This window comes from Pan paniscus, chromosome 11, assembly GCF_029289425.2.
Source record: "Pan paniscus chromosome 11, NHGRI_mPanPan1-v2.0_pri, whole genome shotgun sequence".
NCBI lineage: Eukaryota > Metazoa > Chordata > Mammalia > Primates > Hominidae > Pan > Pan paniscus.
Genome location: NC_073260.2, coordinates 35,264,772 through 35,283,716, shown reverse-complemented (window position 1 = coordinate 35,283,716; position 18,945 = coordinate 35,264,772). Strand labels below are relative to the sequence as shown.

Sequence of the window (18,945 nt, the reverse complement as noted above, 5' to 3'; positions counted from 1 at the left end):
GAGGCATCATCAATGTATAGGTGTTATTTAAATCCATGAGACTAGGTAAAATGATCAAGGCTGTAAGTTCATATAAGAAGGTTGGAGCCCTGGGATACTTTCAACATTTGAATGTTAGGGTAGTTCAACATTCAAAAGAGATTGAGTAGTGTGAGGAAAATTAGGCCAGTAAATTGTCCTGGAGTCCAGGTAAAAAAGATGTTTCAAGGAGAAGTGGCCATGAGTACCTGATTAGATTGTGTTCATACTCTCACAGAATGAAGGCAGAAAAAAGAAAAGTGAATATAGATAACTTTTTGAGAAGTTTTCTGAAAGAGGGATAAATAGGGAGGTAACTGGAGGGTAATACAGAAGAGTTTTTTTGGCTTGATTTGACATGGGATAAATAAATTCTATATTGACAGAAAAGTTCCAGTAGAAAAGTCGTCATTTGTGATTCAGGAGAGAGAGATGGGAGAGTTGTTAAAATAGGGCCCCTTAGTAGCTGCAAGTAGGATAGGAACTAGTGTATAGAGGAGGTCGCCTTCACGAGAACTAGGAATAGGTCATCCATGGTAACAGAAGAGTCAAGTATATAGTCTCACATGTAGGTAGATGAGTAGGTGTGTTTTTGGAGCTTATGGCATTTCTTTTGAGGGTGATTCTGTTGTCCCAGTGAAGATATACATTTGCCTTTTCACTGAAAAAAAATTAACTTTGTGAAAATAATTTCTTTATACTGCCCTGTTAGATATTTTTGCAGAGAAATACAATTGTTGAATTAAGAAACAGTGGAGGAAAATTTAGACAAAATTTTGAAGTGATATGAACGTGTTGTAGCAGTCTGTGTTGTGGCATCCAACAACTGAAATCAATTCATCAATTACTTTTTTTTTTTAGGTGAGGTTTGTAAAGCTCTAAACATGTGGACCTGCCTTGTTTTGGGTTCATTTTTCTTTAGTCTTGTCATGTCCTTAAGCTTCACACACTGATTGCTCCTTTTTCATCCTTCTTTTCTGTATCCCCTTATTCTTCTTCTAGATCTCTTAATGTTAGTATGCCCTAAGGCTAGCACTCTGATATCTTTTATAAACTCTCACACCGTAGGTGGTCTCATCCAGCTCTGTAACTCTAAATATCATCTGTATGTTGATGCCTTCCAAATCTATAAGCAGGCTTAACTCCCTGAACTCTATGAAGCAGGTTTATTGTGTGCAGGTTACCAACTTGTCTGAAGCCAGCAGACATAACACATTCATACACAACATTTTATGTGAAATGGATTTATTACTTATTGATAGGCAACAAGGGAAAACAGAAGTCTAGGATTCATTGCAAGCTGATCTCCCAAGGCTCAGAAAAGCTGCCTAGGGTGGTTTGAATTTTATTTGCATGTGCCCAACTTGCACAGCAGCTGAGGGACCCCAGAAAACAGCCTGCTCTGAGTTTATACCCTAGAGTAACATGAGACACTGGGCTGAAGCATTGAGATTATGTTTTAGGGCAGCTGGAGGAGCAGATAGGAACAGTCCTGGCTCTTCTAACCATTGCCTCCCTTTCTTGGGATATTGCATTAACAGCACATTCTACAGTTATTCTTGAGAACTGTAAGCCAGAGAGGGAAGAACTGGCTTAGTCTAATGCCACCTAAGGAGTTGTCCTGTAGTTTATCCTCCAATCTAGGTATCCCCGCTAGCAAAACTAGTCCTTTTATTATGCCCACAGACTTCTCTGAAGCTGAAGGAGAAGGAGGTTTGTCTTCTTAGATGGATATAACACTCTGACTGACATAATCTCATTGCAATATTGTTGAGCCATAGCCAGAATACATTTCACTGTGCCCAGGAGGACCACAGGCAGGATGATCAGGCCTGCCTGGAGCACTGACTCAGCCCAGGATCCTGGTAATCCAGGTATGAAGTTGTTAAAGAGGTCAAAGAAGGATCCTTCGGACCTGCTTCCAGATCTGTATTTGTGTCTCTGTAATACCTGAGGTGTTTATCTAGATACAGCAGGAAGTGTTGGCAATCGCATGTATTCTTCCCACTTGTGCTAACAAACAGGTTTAGAGCAGTTGTCTAAAACAACTTTCCCAAGGGATATCTGCTGGGCTGCCAAGGCAATGTTATATATGGTACCAAAGATTTTATAAAGCACTTAAACCCAGAGTCAGTAAAACCTCTTGGTACGTCCTGAGTAAGTCTGGTGTACAGCTTTAGGCTGCTGGCCCTATGGTGCATCTCATTTCTAGGAGTGATATGTAACGGCATCCCCCAGCATGCCCAACGTACAGGATCCCACTGTCTGCCCGCTTTCCAGGCCTGACATTGCCCATCTTCTGTTGAGGTCACTCCTGCACTGCCCATGGAAAATGATGTAGCCCTTGGATGCACATAGCACCCTTTCCCCCATTTTACTATTCAGTGACCCCATTCATGGGTAGGGAGGCATTGGCGTTTGCCAGCTAAATCTCGTTAGTGGTATAGTTACATAAGTTCAATTTCTCCCATACAAAACTGTTCATGAAGCTCCTACACAGAAGGCTTGCACCAGTTGATTCTCTTTCCTTCATCACCAATGGGACCTGCCCACTGAGGTTATGTTAGTTTTCATCATGACGTTTTGCCACAGTTAAGTTAAAATGGCATTTTTAGCACCCTTTTATGCGACAGATGCTATGTCCTCTCATGTAAGCCAGGGGTTGGGGTCTGTTGGTGTACACTGTGACATTAGGAATGCCAGGGTAGTTCACTACTAGCAGGACCAGATTGTCCCTATGGGCTTTGACAGAAATGTCCTGGATGTCATATCTAACATCTTATCATGTTACCTGCCATGGCCACAGCTTGGGAGGTGTTATGCTTCCAGGTCTTTGCTGCCACATCCTTGTGGAAAAAGTATATTGACAGGTTAGTGCTCCCACCTAACACACTCCTGGGTTCTCAGATGTTCCCAAGCTATCATAGGGATTGGGCTATGCATTGCAGTGCTGTGTTTCCTTTGTGCGAAAGTACAGTGTTTAGGTCCATAATGCCCTAGTCGGATGTTGGTACCACCTCACTAATAGGCCATCTTGATATCCTTCAGTGACTTTATGAGTAGGCTTTTTCATTGTTCAGTGGCTCCATTGGCCTGTGAATAACAGGGTGCATAGAAAGTCCACTATATTCCACAAGAGACTGCCCATTATCATGTTGCTTGGGCAGCGAAGGATGTTCCTTGGTCAGAGTGAAATATGATGAAGTATCAAAAAAAGACATATTTCTTTCAAGGGTAGCATCAGGGTCCACATGAGTGACATATATTTGTCCCTTTCAGGCAGCAAGTCCTTGTTTCCACATAGGGGATTTTTATTTGTATTATTTTATTTATTTATTTTATTTTATTTGAGACGGAGTTTCACTCTTGTTGCCCAGGCTGGAGTGCATTGGCACAATTTCGGCTCACTACAACTTGCACTCCACCCCCCGGGCTGAAGCGATTCTCCTGCCTCAGCCTCCCAAGTAGTTGGGATTACAGGCATGTGCCACCACGCCTGGCTAATTTTGTATTTTTAGTAGAGATGGGGTTCCTCCACGTTAGTCAGTCTGGTCTCGAACTCCCGACCTCAGGTGATCCACCTGCCTTGGCCTCCCAAAGTGTTGGGATTACAGGCATGAACCACTGCGCCTGGTCCACATAGGGGATTTTTTTTAGCATTTGAGTCACTAAGTTGCCCTTCTCTTGACCAGATGACTAGGCTGTTGGCAATAGCCTGTGAGTTGGTGAAATGTAGCAAGATATGGTGATGGGGTGGCCCAAATGGACATCACCACTGCATGTAGTTTGACCCATTGAGCGTAATGCCCATGTTCAGCTTCAGTCAAAAGATGACCACTTACTGGCATGATGGTGGCTACAGTCAAGAGGATCCCTCCTGTTTTGTTTGATGGAACTTTCAGTAAACCATTAGTAGGCACATCTCAGAATCTTAGGATCCGGGGAGCCAGAGGAGAAGCCAAAGCATCCCCTGTGGTTTGTTTGGACCCTTCTAATAAGCTAGCCATTTTTTTCATGAAGCCTGCTGGTCCCTTGGGGTTCCAACTGGGCTTGATTTCAAATGTACCATTTCTGTTTGATAATCAAGCTCTTTTGAGCCTGCCCCAATTCATTGATAGGGTTTGTAAGCACCCAAGTAAGAGTGGGCAGTTTAAGTCACAGCGTCGCATGTAGTGCTCTGGCCTTAAGACACACGGTCTCTACCAGTGCACAATAGCAAGCAAGAAGTTACATTCCAAGAGTTATATCGGGTGGCTGCCTCAAGCAACTTAAAGTTCAACTTAGAAGAGGCTAGGTCTCCCCAGTGACAAGTTTCTGTTGCCATAGACTGCAGTCAGCATGCATGGAGGTTGTGGACACCTGTCATTGCATCAGGCTAACAGACTGTAAATGTTTTAAAAGCAGCACCAAGGCCACTACTTTAAATTGTTTTCTAAGGCCTGCTACTGCAAAGTCCGCTGTTCAAAGTTGGCAGCTTTGTTGGTCACCTGGATTAAAGGGGGCCAAAAAAAGACCCACATGGGTTATATGCTGTGTTTAGTACCCAAGAGACCTACCAACTGTGGGGCTTCTTTTTTATTAGTAAGTGCCACCAGCACCAACAATTTTTGTTTGACTATATCTGGGATACTTCCTTGGCTTTCTGTCCAAGTGACCTTGACATTCAGCCTGTGACTATCCATTAGTCTTCATGCCCCAAAGGCCTTTCTGACTAGCCAGACTAGGCAAGTGCATTGTGACATTTTTATCTGTAGTGGGTTTTGAATTAAGAAAGTAGTGTCTTATTCTCCACTTGGTATGCAGTACTGCTTTCGCTGAGTAACTTAAGAGGTTTTGGGTAAGTCTTGAGTAACTTATGAGGTCTTAGGTGGCAGGCCGGGTAGGATATGCACCACTGGTATAGCTCAAATTCTTAGCTACGAGGGGCATACCTCCTCAGGTGGTGGTAATGTTCTGCACCACAAGCAACCAAACTATCAGTATCCGTACTCAGTGGTGGGAACTGTGGTCACCAGCACCCAAAGTGACACAAAGTATCCTACTCACAGCAGATAAGCAATAAGCATAGTGAGTCATTACATTCACCTGAAACCCTCCCATGGTCATCAGTTTAACTTTTCCCTAGGAAAACTGGAAATATGTCCTGTGGGCTCCAGTATCCAAGAACTCCAGAAAAGCCTAATTTCATTTCTTTTTCTCATCTTGACAGGAGTATAGGGCCATCTCTGGTGGGGACCTGGAGACCTCGGTCCCACTCTAAACTATGCCATTTAGCCATTTGGATCCACAGTGTCCCTTTATCAAACAAACACTTCAGCCGGGCTGCATAAGCCTTTCCTGGCCTTTCCATATACTCATCCTCTAGATAGTGAGCTTCCTTTTCTATGAAGGTCTGCATTGTATGTGTTGGTTCTTTCAGATGCCTCAGGGACTGTCTGAGAACCTCTTTCCTTTTCCCTCTTGGGATCCATCTGACTACCCACTTCCCGAGCTCTCTGGCGCTGGCAATGAGCAATTACATGTATCCAACAACCAGAAGATCATGATTCTGTCAGAGCAGACCCTACTAACTGCACTGATGGTGTGAAGCAAGTTCAGTATGCACTAGTTACCAACCTGTCAGTGTTAATAGAACTCACCCATACAGCACAAGTTATATGAAGCAAATTTATTTCCTACAGATAGGTAGTAATAGACAGTAAAATCCTAGGTTTCATGGTGGGCCATTCCCACAAGTGTTGGATGGAGTTTCATGTGTATGTTCCCCATACAGTTGAGGGACCCCAGAAAGCAGCTTGCCCTGGGTTTATACCCCAGAAATAGAGAAATGGGGGTGGTCAGCACATGATCCCCTGGTTTACGTGAGTTGCTGAGCTAAAGCATGAAAGGACATGCATATTTCTAGGAGGGAACTGAAATAGAGTATGGATTATTCAGGCCATTCCCTCTATCAGAATGTTGCATTTTCTAGCACATTCTACAGCTATTCTACAATTGAGAAAGGGAGAACAAGGTTAGTCTAAGGACACCCAGATGACTGTCCAACAAACTCTTAGATTTCTTTGTCCAGCTACTTAATTAACATTTTTATCTGGATGAGTTTTAAAAAGTGTAAAACTTAACATATCCGGAATAGAATTTAGGAATTTCCCTCAACTACCCAAACCCACCTGAGTTACTGAATTTTCCTCATGTCAGTAAATGGTACCACTATTTACCTAATTGTTGAGGCCAGAAATCTTAGAGTCCTCTGGATTCTCGCCATTCTTTAAATGTCTAGATCCAGTCTATCAACAAATTCTGTTAACTTTAAAAGTGTATTCAGAATACAGCCACTTTTTGTTACCTCCATTACTGCCAACCTCGTTCAAGCCATCACCTCTCATGAGGGCTACTGCAATAATGTTCTTATTAGTTGTGCTGCTTTTTTCCTGTTGCCACTCTATAGTCTGTTCTTTACAGAAGCTAAAATATAAATTGAATCACATCACTTCTATGCTTAAAATCCTTCAGTGGTTTCCGAATTACGTGTATGCTGTATGACACTGAGACAACATGGTTTTGAACTGCATGGATCGACTTATTAGCAGATTTTTCTCAATAAATATATTGGAAAATTATTTGGAGGTTTGCAACAATTTGAAAAAATTTGCAGACAAATACCATATTGCCTAGAAATATCAAAAAAATTAAGAAGAAGTTAAGTTGTCATAAATGCACAAAATATATTTATGTACTAGTCTATTTTATCATTTACTACCATAAAATATACAAAAATCTATTGTAAAAAGTTAAAATTTATCAAAACATAAACACCATACTTGGCATTATTCATAGTTGAGAGAAATGTAAACAAATGTAAAGATGCAATATTAAATGATAACTGCATAAAACTATAGAACATACTACACTATTATAATAATTTTGTAGCCACCTCCTGTTGCTATTGTGGTGAGCTCAAGTAAACTCAGTGTGACATTAATCATTTACTTCTTAGTAGTTCACGTTTCCAGTAAGTTGCAGAGCTCAGTAGAAAGTGATCTCTTGTGGTTCTCGTGTATTTTTCATCACATTTAATGCAGTACCATAAACCCGAATAACATGGGATCCATATGAAGTGCCACTAGTGATACAGAAAATGCTCCCAAAAAGCAGAGAAGTCAGGATGCTACAAAAAATAGTTGAGTGCTTGATAATGTACCATAGATTGAGGTCTGCAGCTGTGGTTGCCTGCCTTTCCAGACAGATGATTTATCTTGTAAACAGATAATATAAACTTATCGCATCAATAAATACACTACAGTACTGTAAATGTATTTTCTCTTATGCTTTTAACATCTTTTTTCTAGCTTTATTGCAAGAATACAGCATATAATGTAGCATACAAAATATGAGTTAAGTGTGTTATGTTATTGGTAAGGCTTTGGTTTACAGTAGGCTATTAATAGTTAAGTTTTTGGGGGAATCAAAAGTATATGTGATTTTTGACTGTAGGGTGGGTCTGTACTCCAACTCCCATGTTGTTTAAGGATCAACTAAATAATTGAATCTAAGTCTTTACCATGGCCTGCAAGGTGCTTCATGATGTGACTCTTGGCTCCTTAGCCATTTACTCACTGTGCTCCTAGTCCAGTTCCTCAAACATTCAAACATGTTCCTCAGGGCTTTCAAGTATACTGCCCCACAAGTATTTGCGCAGTCACTCCTCTCACTTCATCCAGTCTTCTGTTCAAATGGCATTTCAAAGGCCTTCTGTTATTCTTCTTGAAGTAATTGTTCCTATCACTCTATTCCCCAACCTTGTTTTGTTTGATTACTATGTCTTCTAACCTTGAATATAGGCTCCCTTAGAACAGCGACTTAGTCTGTGTCTTTAATGTCCTAGAATAGGGCCTACTATATAGTAAGCACTTAATAAATATTTGATGAATCATGAACTAATCAAGTGGGCCAAAATTTGTTGTCACTTTAATTGTAAGTAAGATTGCTAGATTTTCTTTTTTCAGGTCTGGTATCTTGCATAGTGTCAGATATCTGGTAATATTACTTAAAAGGTGTTACATAATAGTAATACTTTTTCTGAAACTATTTAATGCTCAAATTTTATGGCTCTTGACAGTTTATAAAATATTTTCATATACATGCTCTTAATTCTAAAATCTCTACTTTTAAGCTAGTGTAGGATGTCTGTTATTTCAGTTTTACAGCTTTAGAAATTCATTTTTAGTCCCTTCAAGTGATTTGTTTAAATCTGCAATTATTATTTAGCCCAGTGTCTCATGGATTTAATTTATAACATGGAATGAACCAGTAGTATAAGAGTTATATTTATTCTAAAAACTGAGAGTGAATTTCAAAATGATAATTCAGTATTTATAAAGTTATGATGGTTAAATTATTTTATTATGCTCACTCCAAATTGCTATGGAATTTTATTACATAAGGGTATGTGTATAAGAAAGTGGGTTTTTTCCTGAAATATAATATTTTTCCATTTGAAACTCTTCCTAAAGGACTCAAAAACTTTAGCAGCAAAGGAAAAAGAGGTTAAAAAGATAACAGATGGACTGCATGCCCTTCAAGAAGCAAGTAATAAAGATGCTGAAGCTCTGGCAGCTGCACAGCAGCACTTCAATGCTGTTTCCGCTGGCCTGTCCAGTAATGAAGATGGAGCAGAAGCAACTCTTGCTGGTCAAATGATGGCCTGTAAAAATGATATAAGTAAAGCTCAGACAGAAGCCAAACAGGTAAATAGAGACATTAAGCACTATGTGATTGCTTTTTTTTCCAAGAAGTTTCTTTTCATGTTATGCTTTGGCAATTGTTACATAATGTTGAAAATAATCAGTCTCAGGGAACTTGTTTGTTTACTTTATTCTGCAACTCTAATGCCTAATGCAGCGAAATTCAAATATGTTGATTGCTAAATATTGGTGATGTTAATTTGTTAAGATGATGTACTACATAAATTATCTTAATTCAGTATGTAAGTGCAATAAATGCTTTGTTCTGTTTGCAGCGTTGTGTGGAATTTTCGAGATTAATGCATTTATTCTTGTCTCTTTTTGGCTATTTTTATTTTTTATTGATAACATAATGTTGAAGTCTTAAGCTTTAACAGGAAAACAGGATTGTCCTCCCCATTGCTTTGCCTGCCATACCTAGTTCTTAAAACCTTGTTTCTCAAACTTTACATTTTTTTAGGAAGTATCTCTACCTCACATGTAGCCACATTCTAGTCTGCTCTCCCTACTATGATTTCATAATCTTAAAAGTCTTGTCAGTCTATTATAATGTTTCTCAGAGTTTACATAGTAGTGCAACTTAAAGTCCTATGAACATAAGAATTTTGCTAGCAGAAAAAATACATGTACACAGGCACATCATTGTTTTGTTTTTAATGGAAGACACAGATTTTAAAACATGTACACAAATGTGTGTGATTATGCGTTAATCCTCAGGTTTTTCTCTTTATATATTTGCAACTTTTTCATTCAGGCATGACAGATGATAGTCACAAATTTATAAGAACTCTCAATAGTAGAAAAGCTTTAAAGTACTCTACTCTCAGTTTGTCTATTATTTTATAAGGGAACTGGGAAAAATACATCATTATACAGTTTTGGAGGATACCCCCATCTAAAACCCCATCTAAGTTTTAGAATACTAGTTCATAGTTTTAAGAAGCAGTGTTCAAGTGTATAAATTCTTGAAGGCCTGACACATGTAATTTAAATAGTTCTAGCATTTAATTATCAGACTCAGCATTTAAGTTTCTCTGTCAGTTTAGCTTCTTTTCCTGTATAATCTTATATCTTACTGCTCAATTCAGTTTCTTTACTGTTATTAGATAGCACTCACAAATATATACACATACAAATATGAACAACTAAGCGGAAAGGAAAAGAACGAGAGTTGTGATTTCTAGCTTTCTGTTTTTAATTACCAGCTACTGACAGTTATTCGATATAATCCTTCAATTTGAATATGTCATATTTTATTAAAAATACGGACTTAAATTTCAAATTCTTTTACATATTAATCATATATTAGTTTATACTTTGAGTAGTTTTTTGAGGAGAAAATACTGGGAAATGACTAATTTGTCGAAATACTAATCCAAGAGACCAAACAATTAAACTTTTAAGGTTAAGGTCTCTTAGTAAAACCAATCTGAATCTTCGGCCATTTAATTACTAGCACTGTCTGCCTCATACATCCTATGGTCTGTTGCATTTTTCTGCCACAGGCTCAGATGAAGTTGAAGCATGCTCAACAGGAATTAAAGAATAAACAAGCTGAAGTTAAGAAGATGGATAGTGGCTACAGGAAGGACCAAGAAGCTCTAGAAGCTGTAAAAAGACTTAAAGAAAAACTTGAAGCTGAAATGAAAAAGCTAAATTATGAAGGTTTGCCTTTAAAAACATGATAATCAGATCATGAGGAGGTAGTGATTTTTGATAAAAAGCTAATTTAAATTAAAGAACGCAAGCAAGTAGGAAACATTTCTTAGCCTATTAACAAGCATTAGTATAAGAAGGGTTGTAAATATCGTCAAAAAATACCTAATTATAAAACAACTCTTGAATTTTTGAGAACTCAGTATTGAGAATTTCCTGCTTCAATCATTTGAAAGCTCAAAAATGTCATTTGTGTATTTCTACATTAGGCATTCAGTTTGTATGTTATTTTTTGGAATGAAAATTGTGTTATTTGCCGTTGGAAATAATGTCTGTTTGACAATGGATAGAAATAGGAAGGTTCAGCATGCTTTTTTAATACTTACAGAAATTTGTATTTTTTGCATGCTTTGGAAATAGTGGTTGCTAATATTTTCCTTAAAACAGTAGAGTGAGCTTTTAAAAGTTGGTTTTAATTTATTATGATTTATCCTTCAGAAAATAAAGAGGAAAGCCTTTTGGAAAAGCGCAGGCAGCTGTCTCGTGATATTGGTAGATTGAAAGAAACATATGAAGCTCTATTAGCCAGATTTCCCAATCTTCGATTTGCATACAAGTAAGAGACTTAAGCCTTGAATTTTAACATAGTAATAATCAAGACATTTTTATTTAAGCTGGAAGCAATCTGAAAATTTTGTCGACACCAAGATTTTTGTATGAAACTTGTTGTAAGCTGCTTTTCTTTCATTGGTATTTTTCCTTTAAACATTTGTTGAAATGTTTTAAATGTTGGCAGGGAAATACTTGTGAAATTTAATGGCTAATGATGCCACTAATCTTAAAATGAGGGAAATTTAATCTCAGTTCAAAATGTCTTCAAAGTTACTGTGTCATTAATGTTAAATATCCACATTTACATCTTATAATTTGTTTTGCTATGTGGGTTTTTTATGGAATATTTACAGTAATCATATGTATTATAGGGATTAGAACATCAGAGTTGTTCTTACTACATTGAAACATACTGAAAGATCTATTGTGATTTAAAAACAACAGCTGGCTAGTCATTTGGGACATTTTAAAATTTTTGGTTTTTTAAAACCATGTGCTGATTCTGCTTTCATTTCACTTTAGTGTGTTGTCCAAAAGAGCTCTTGATGAGTAAAGTATAACTTTTTCTACTTTATTATCTAAGATTAATTTTTGTCAACTTTTGTATTTCAGGGATCCAGAGAAGAACTGGAATAGAAATTGTGTGAAAGGACTTGTGGCTTCTCTGATTAGTGTGAAAGACACTTCTGCGACCACAGCTTTAGAATTAGTGGCTGGAGAACGACTCTACAATGTTGTAGTAGACACAGAAGTAAGTTGATTTCAGTTTTAAAAAATTTAAAATTTGGTTAGCTTGAAAAGTCACGTGCTGCTAAAAGAATTAAATACTTTGATGTTTTAAGGCTCTGCCCTAAGGTGACTTATTTATAGGGTAAAACTATTTGGTTCATAACTTTCTGATAACTATTCCAAAGGAGGTCTCATGCTTACTCAGAAACTCAGAATGCATATTACCAATCTTAAACTTTTGGGATCTCTTTGCTGTATAAGTTGAATTTAATTTGTAAAATAATCTGGGAATAAATGACCTGTTTTTGATGTCAGTCTTCCCATCAAGGTAACATTGAATTTATTTACATTTCTTCAGTTCTCACTTATTATCCTTCTGTAGAATGCTCATACTCTTTCCTGTAAATGCCACGTAGTCATTGTCAAATTTACTTCCTTGTTTTTTTTTAAATTCATTTTATATATATATTTAAAATGTACAAGAAGCCTGGGTATGGTGGCTCACACCTGTAATCCCAGCACTTTGGGAGGCTGAGGTGGGCAGATCATTTGAGCCCAGGAGCTCGAGACCAGCCTCAGCAACGTGGCAAAACCCCATCTCTACTGAAAATACAAAAGTTACCCAGGCGTAGTGGCGTGCACCTGGAGTCCTAGCGACTCTGGAGGCTGAGGCACAAGAATTGCTTGAACTTGGGAAGTGGAGGTTGCGGTAAGCTGCGGTAAGCTGAGATTGCACCACTGCGCTCCTTCCTGGGCAACAGAGGAAGACTGTATCTCAAAAAAAAAGAAAAAAACAAACGTACAAGATGTTTTGATACATATACATAGTGAAATGATTATTGTAGTCAAACATATTAACATAGCCATTCACCTTCCGTAGTTACCTTTTTTGTGTGTGACAGCACCTAAAATTTACTCTTAGCAAATTTTCAGTATATAGTATTATTAATTATAGTCCTCATGCTATACATTACATCTCTGAATAGGTAGATTTATTTATCCTACCCAACTGCAAATATGTACCCTTTGACCTATGACCTACTTCTACCCATTTTCTTTCACTCCTCATCCCTGATAACCACTATCCTACTCTTTTTATTTGTTCAGCTTTTTTTTTTAAAAAAGATTCCATGTACAAGTGAGGTCATACAGTTTTTTATTTTTTCTTCGTCTGATTATGTCACTTAGCATCATGTCCTCTGGGTTTATTCATGTTGTCCCAAATGGCAGCATCTCCTTTTTCAATTCAAATGATGTTCCATTGCATATGTAATTATAACTTGATTGGGATAAATGGCACTAAACATTTATTTATTATAGACTACTAAACTTGCATTCTCTCAATTTTCTGTCATTTTTAACATGCGTTTTTTAAATTCAAATGTGTGTTGTAGGTTACTGGTAAAAAGCTACTAGAAAGGGGGGAACTGAAACGTCGATACACTATAATTCCACTCAATAAAATTTCAGCCAGATGTATTGCACCAGAAACTCTGAGAGTTGCTCAGAATCTTGTAAGTCTCATTTTGTCTTATGTATATGTTTAATCGTCATCTGTGGTTTTTTTTAAGTTAGAAGACATTAATTTTGAGGGACATAATCATATGCAGAACCACAAAATTAAAATACAAAAAAATTGGGTCGGCTTGTGCAATTAGATGATAAGAGAATAGAGATGTTGGAAGACTTGAACTCCTTTTGATGCTTCACTTTGTGGTATTAGAATGTCCTTTTTAACCTTAAGTCGCATGACTATCAGGTGATGGTGAAAATTACACTCTTGATTCCTGAATGGTTAGAATTGAGCTTCTAGATAAGTACCCCAAATTCTTCAAGTTTTTGTTTCTTTTTATGTCAGGCATACTTAAACTGCACACAGTCACAGCCATTATGGAAGGCCTTCATTAGTATTGCAGTGATGCTTCTTTATTAGAGTTCTTCTAGATTGCTATTCAGCCTGTGCAGGTACATAGCAGGTGACCAGGATCCCATTCAACTGCTGACGTTGATCTAAAGTGACATGCTTGCTAGTAAGAAAATAGATTAGTACAAGGAAATACATTTAAAAGTTATTGTAGTTGTGTAATACTGTAAAAACATGAAGTCAGTCATAACATTCAGCTGTGATATCAGTTTTTTTATTGATCAGACATTCCAAGTACATCAGTTGAAAAGACATTTCTATGAAACTTAAAAATATACTTGTAACTAAGTGGATGTTGTTGTATCCTTAGTTACATTCAGAAGATTTCAATGCAAATGATTTCAAAATACAGTTGTGTTGATATGTATACTATCAGGAGAGGGAGGATGAGTGCTGAGTAATTGAAAGGTGATGTTTTTGGTTGGTACTTTCTTTACTTGAAAAATCACCATTAAGTCAAGAAGGCTCAGGAAGTTAATTCAGCCATACATCGAGTCCCAGCATTAGAAGGAAATTGGGATTTCAAGTAACAGCAAAAATACTTTGCTTCAAATCCTTTAGCCAAACCTATTTGATGGTAGCTGCCACATCAAAGAACAATACTGAACATGTGTTACATAGAGCTTCCTTCATTGTGATTGCCACTGCTGATACTAAGCTGTAAAAGAGATGCTTAGTTTTTCTTAAATGATGGGCAGAGGTAGCCTCTATAAACAAAGGCTGAGAAGAAGCATTGTGATCAAAATAGAGGACTGGGGATTTTTTAAATTACTTTTACTCTCAGTTATTGTGTTTTCATTTCTGTAACTGGCAGACGACTGCTCTAGCATGTTTCATTTGTATGAGAAAATATTTGTTGTGAAATCAAATTCCTGATTATTGAAACAACATTTTCATATAGTTGTGTTGATCTGGAAATTATAGGTTAAGCACTCCAAGTCCAAAAACTGAAATTTTCCAAAATTCAAAACTATGACACCAAAAAATGCTCATTGGAGTATTTTGGATTTAGAAAATTCAACCACTGTAATACAAATATACCAAAATCTGAAAACAAACACTTCTGTTCTAAGCATTTAGGATAAAGGATACTCAATCTGTACTATAATTAAAGTTGTGTCCAGTCAGCCTTGGTGAAGGACACTTAGAAACATGGTAATGGCTCCTTATTGATAGAAACTTTCATAATGCCCCGTACTAGCTATTAATAAATATTTTACTTAGCAATAAATCTTTCAGTATTTAAACCTGCAATTTTTTTTTCCTGAAACTTTGAGTTTTACATAGCTTTTTAGAAAATTCAGAAAGAGTTTTAATGCTAGGTAAGTATTATTTAAGTTTCTATTACAGCAGTTTTTACTGGTTTATAAAATAATATCTGAAAGGAAAAGTAGTAGTATGTACTGTGGCATATCTGTTGTTGTCCCACAGGTTGGCCCTGACAACGTTAATGTGGCTCTTTCCCTGGTTGAATATAAACCAGAACTTCAGAAAGCAATGGAGTTTGTCTTTGGAACAACATTTGTTTGTGACAATATGGATAATGCCAAAAAAGTGGCCTTTGATAAGAGGATAATGACTAGAACTGTAACTCTCGGAGGTGATGTGTTTGATCCTCATGGGACATTGAGTGGAGGTAAGTTCTATATCCTTTTCTCCTCACAATTCTTTGTGGTAAATAGGAAGACACCTTTTTTAAGTACATTTTTAGCCCAACTACCCACTTCTTCAGGAAACATGTTAACTTCTCATTTGTGTGTTTGCCAGTGCCACCTACCTCCTGTCAAAAGTAAAACAAACAATTAAACCTGCCCTTGAAATGGTACCTTAATGCCTTAAAGGAATTCTTAGACAGTGATCATATTCTTCTTGGTCTAGTATTTGCCACACTGAGTTTGCAGATCTTTTTCAAGACAATAGAATAACAAACACTGAATAATAGTTACTGTATACCAGACAGTGTTCTACACTATGCTGTCCAATACAGTAGCCACTAGCCATATGTGACTTTTTACATTTAATTAAGTTAAAAGTAATTTCCTTGGTTGCATTAGTCACATTTCAAGAGCCCATAATCACAAATGGTTAATGGATAATTCGACAATGCAGATATAGAACATGTCTATCATTCTATAAAGCCCTATTCTATGGGCTTTAAATAAGAATTAGTTCTTAATAACAACGATGAGGTAGGCATATTATTATGATCTCTAATATACAGTTGCAGAAATGAAGATACAGAGTGGTTAAATAATGCACTACAGGGTGGCAGAGCTTAGAATCTGAATCCCAGCAGTCTGATTTCATTGTTTGTGTTTTTAACCCAGTAGACGGCATAAAGCCACTTGAGGTATCAAGTGACTTAATGTTGTTCTCGGCCACGAAAACATTAGCCGGTTCAGTGAATTCCATGACTAGGTATCAGATTCTCCAGTACACAGTCAAATGACTACTATCTGCAAATGGAAGATAAAAAGAGACTGTGTGTTTTTAAATGTCTACAAGAGAAGAAACTTTTTAGATTTTGTTGATTCAGATGCTTTTGAAGCTTTTGCTTATAGGATATGAAATAAGTAACCCCGTATTTTAATTACAAAGTGTTTAAAAGCATTTTTAATTGACCTTAGCATTCTTCCATCACACCTGCGGAGTTTCTTTGTCAACATAATACCTCAACCTGTGACTGCCAGATAGTTATAGTTGCATAATGTGAAATCGGTTTATTCTGCTTGCCGTGCTGTATCAGAACTTAGGTCAGCCCCGAAATCTTAGCTTACAACAAATTTATTCCATGTTTATGCTACATCTGCTGCAGATCAGTTGCCTTTCTACTCAGTGCTATTCTCATTCTGGGACTCAGTGTGAAGGAGAAGTAGTCTCTGTCTTGAACATATTTTTCCCATGGCAAACGGAAAGCAAATGGTGTACTGCCTTCTAAAGCAAATTATGTACTGCCTCCTAAAGTTTACTTTCAGAAGAGACACATTTCCCCATTTCATTGGCCAGAGCAAATCACGTAGGCAAGTCCAGTGTCAGATGATGGAAGATGGGCCCAGTAGACAAGGCAGTGGTTATTTTGAATAAATAATACCTACTACAACCTCTTGGATCTGTTATGAGTTCTCTGTGTTCTAAGGTTCAGGTGATGGAATGAATTCCATGGCTTCATAAGCTCATTAAAATATTTACTATTGAATCAATTTGAGTATAATTCTCTTAGAAGACTTTTTATTGTGTAGTACATACCTGGTAACAATGTGGAAGACCTGTTTCAATTTGCCTCTATCAGGTGCTCGATCCCAGGCAGCTTCTATTTTAACCAAGTTTCAAGAACTCAAAGATGTTCAGGATGAACTGAGAATCAAAGAAAATGAGCTGCGGGCTCTAGAAGAGGAATTAGCAGGTCTTAAAAACACTGCTGAAAAGTAAGAACTGCATATACTTTTTTTTATTAAAGATTTGCATAGTAGAAAATGATAGAAAATTTACTTTTATTTCAAGAAATACAGCTTCTGACTTTTCTCATATTTTTGGTTTTATTTAAAATGTTTGATTAAATTGTGAGTTGATAACTTACCATTTATCCATTTTTTTCTCATAAGAGAGATGTCTTTGTTAAGAAATTAGCAAAATCTATTTAAGCAAAACAAAACAAAAAAATCATTCAAATACTCCACTCTCTCTGCTGAGAAATAAACTAGCACTTGGCTAGGGTTGCTGGGGAAACCCTTCGATACTCTGGCGTCTGATACCAGAGGATACTTGATTTCTTGATTTGACATGAATATGATACAGTATAGCATTGATCAGGTGCCCACAGTAAGTTTAATAGCATTGTGGCTGTCCTATGTATATCAAGGATCTGCTAGGTTGCCTAGTGAGCAGGTAAACAAGTTCATGTCGAATATCAGCACTAAAATTTCAGTGTTTCCTTACAGTATTTCTTCTGTGTAGGTATGGATAAGATATGTATATACTTTCCAACATCACTTCTATTTTTGTATAATAGAGGTATATGCGAATTTTTATTTTTTCAATATTGGGATCATGCTAATGTAACCTTTTTGTGTCAGTCAGTAAACATTTATTGAGTGCCTCCTGTGTGCCACATACTCTTCTAGGGGCTGGGGATCAGATAAATATCCCTGCCTTCATCTAGTTTTTTCTTGTTGGAGAAGCGGATGATAAAGAAAGATAAATTGGTAAAACATGTTACTAGTTCTAAGAAGAACAAAGTAAATCAGGAAAGGAGATAGGAACTATCTAGGGCAAAGACATGTTAAAATTTTATATTGGGTGGCCAAGAAAAGCCTCACTGAGGACATGATTGTTGAGTAAACACACGAAAGAGTGAGTGAACAAGAGTGAGTGAACTGGCTCTGTGGTTATCTGGGAGAATAGTCCCCACTTGAATTGAAAGCTTCTTGAGTTAAAAGAGCTACAAACTTAACAAAGTGCATTGTTTGAAAGTTTGGCCAGGCCTAGTGGTGCACACCTGTAATCCCAACACTTTGGGAGGCTGAGGCGGGTGGATCACTTGAGCTCAGGAGTTCAAGACCAGCTTGGGCAACATGGAGAAACCCTGTGTCTATAAAAAAAATACAAAAAAGTTAGTCAGGCGTGGTGGCATGTGCCTGTGGTCTCAGCTACTCAGGAGGCTGAGGTGGGTGGATTGTTGGAGCCCTGCAGTTCGAGGTTGCGGTGAGCTGAGATTGTGCCACTGCACTCTCTCCTTGGGGACAGAGTGAGACCCTGTCTCAAAAAAAAAGAATTTTTTTTTTAAAGTTCAATTGTAATTTTTTCCAGTATCTCTGAAGATGACAAATAGGGACTTATTTAAAAAGATTTTATTCAGAATTCACAATACTGAATACAATTTTAAAAATCTAAATAAATGTTGAAATGATTATTTTTGGGTATGTTTTTAGCATTCAATTTCTGTAGTTATGAAAGCTTAAAATGGCACCAAGACTTTTGAGGACACTAAATATGAGCAAGATTTTCATAGTCAGGATGGCCATTCAGAGATATAAATTGAATCAGAATTTGTCTTTTTCTTTTTTTTTGAGACGGAGTCTCACTCGTCCAGGCTGGAGTGCAGTGGCCCGATCTCGGCTCACTGCAACCTCTGCCTCAGCCTCCCAAGTAGCTGGGATTATAGGCACTTGTCACCACACCCGGCTAATTTTTGTATTTTTAGTAGAGATGGAGTTTCACCACGTTGGCCAGGTTGGTCTCGAACTCCTGGCCTCAAGTGTTCTA

General features: G+C 37.3%; 1 protein-coding gene across 11 annotated transcripts in view; it reads left to right on the top strand.

The window, feature by feature from the left end:
- The window catches only part of SMC2 (structural maintenance of chromosomes 2), a 48,163-nt gene that overhangs the window by 9,958 nt on the left and 19,260 nt on the right, over window positions 1-18,945 (top strand). For all 11 annotated transcript variants that reach the window (XM_055117776.2, XM_055117777.2, XM_055117775.2 and 8 more), the window contains 7 exons: window positions 8,532-8,765; window positions 10,268-10,427; window positions 10,917-11,034; window positions 11,643-11,781; window positions 13,154-13,273; window positions 15,115-15,319; window positions 16,973-17,108. In XM_055117776.2, coding sequence (XP_054973751.1) covers window positions 8,532-8,765; window positions 10,268-10,427; window positions 10,917-11,034; window positions 11,643-11,781; window positions 13,154-13,273; window positions 15,115-15,319; window positions 16,973-17,108 — 1,112 coding nt within the window. The remainder of the gene's footprint in view (window positions 1-8,531; window positions 8,766-10,267; window positions 10,428-10,916; window positions 11,035-11,642; window positions 11,782-13,153; window positions 13,274-15,114; window positions 15,320-16,972; window positions 17,109-18,945) is intronic.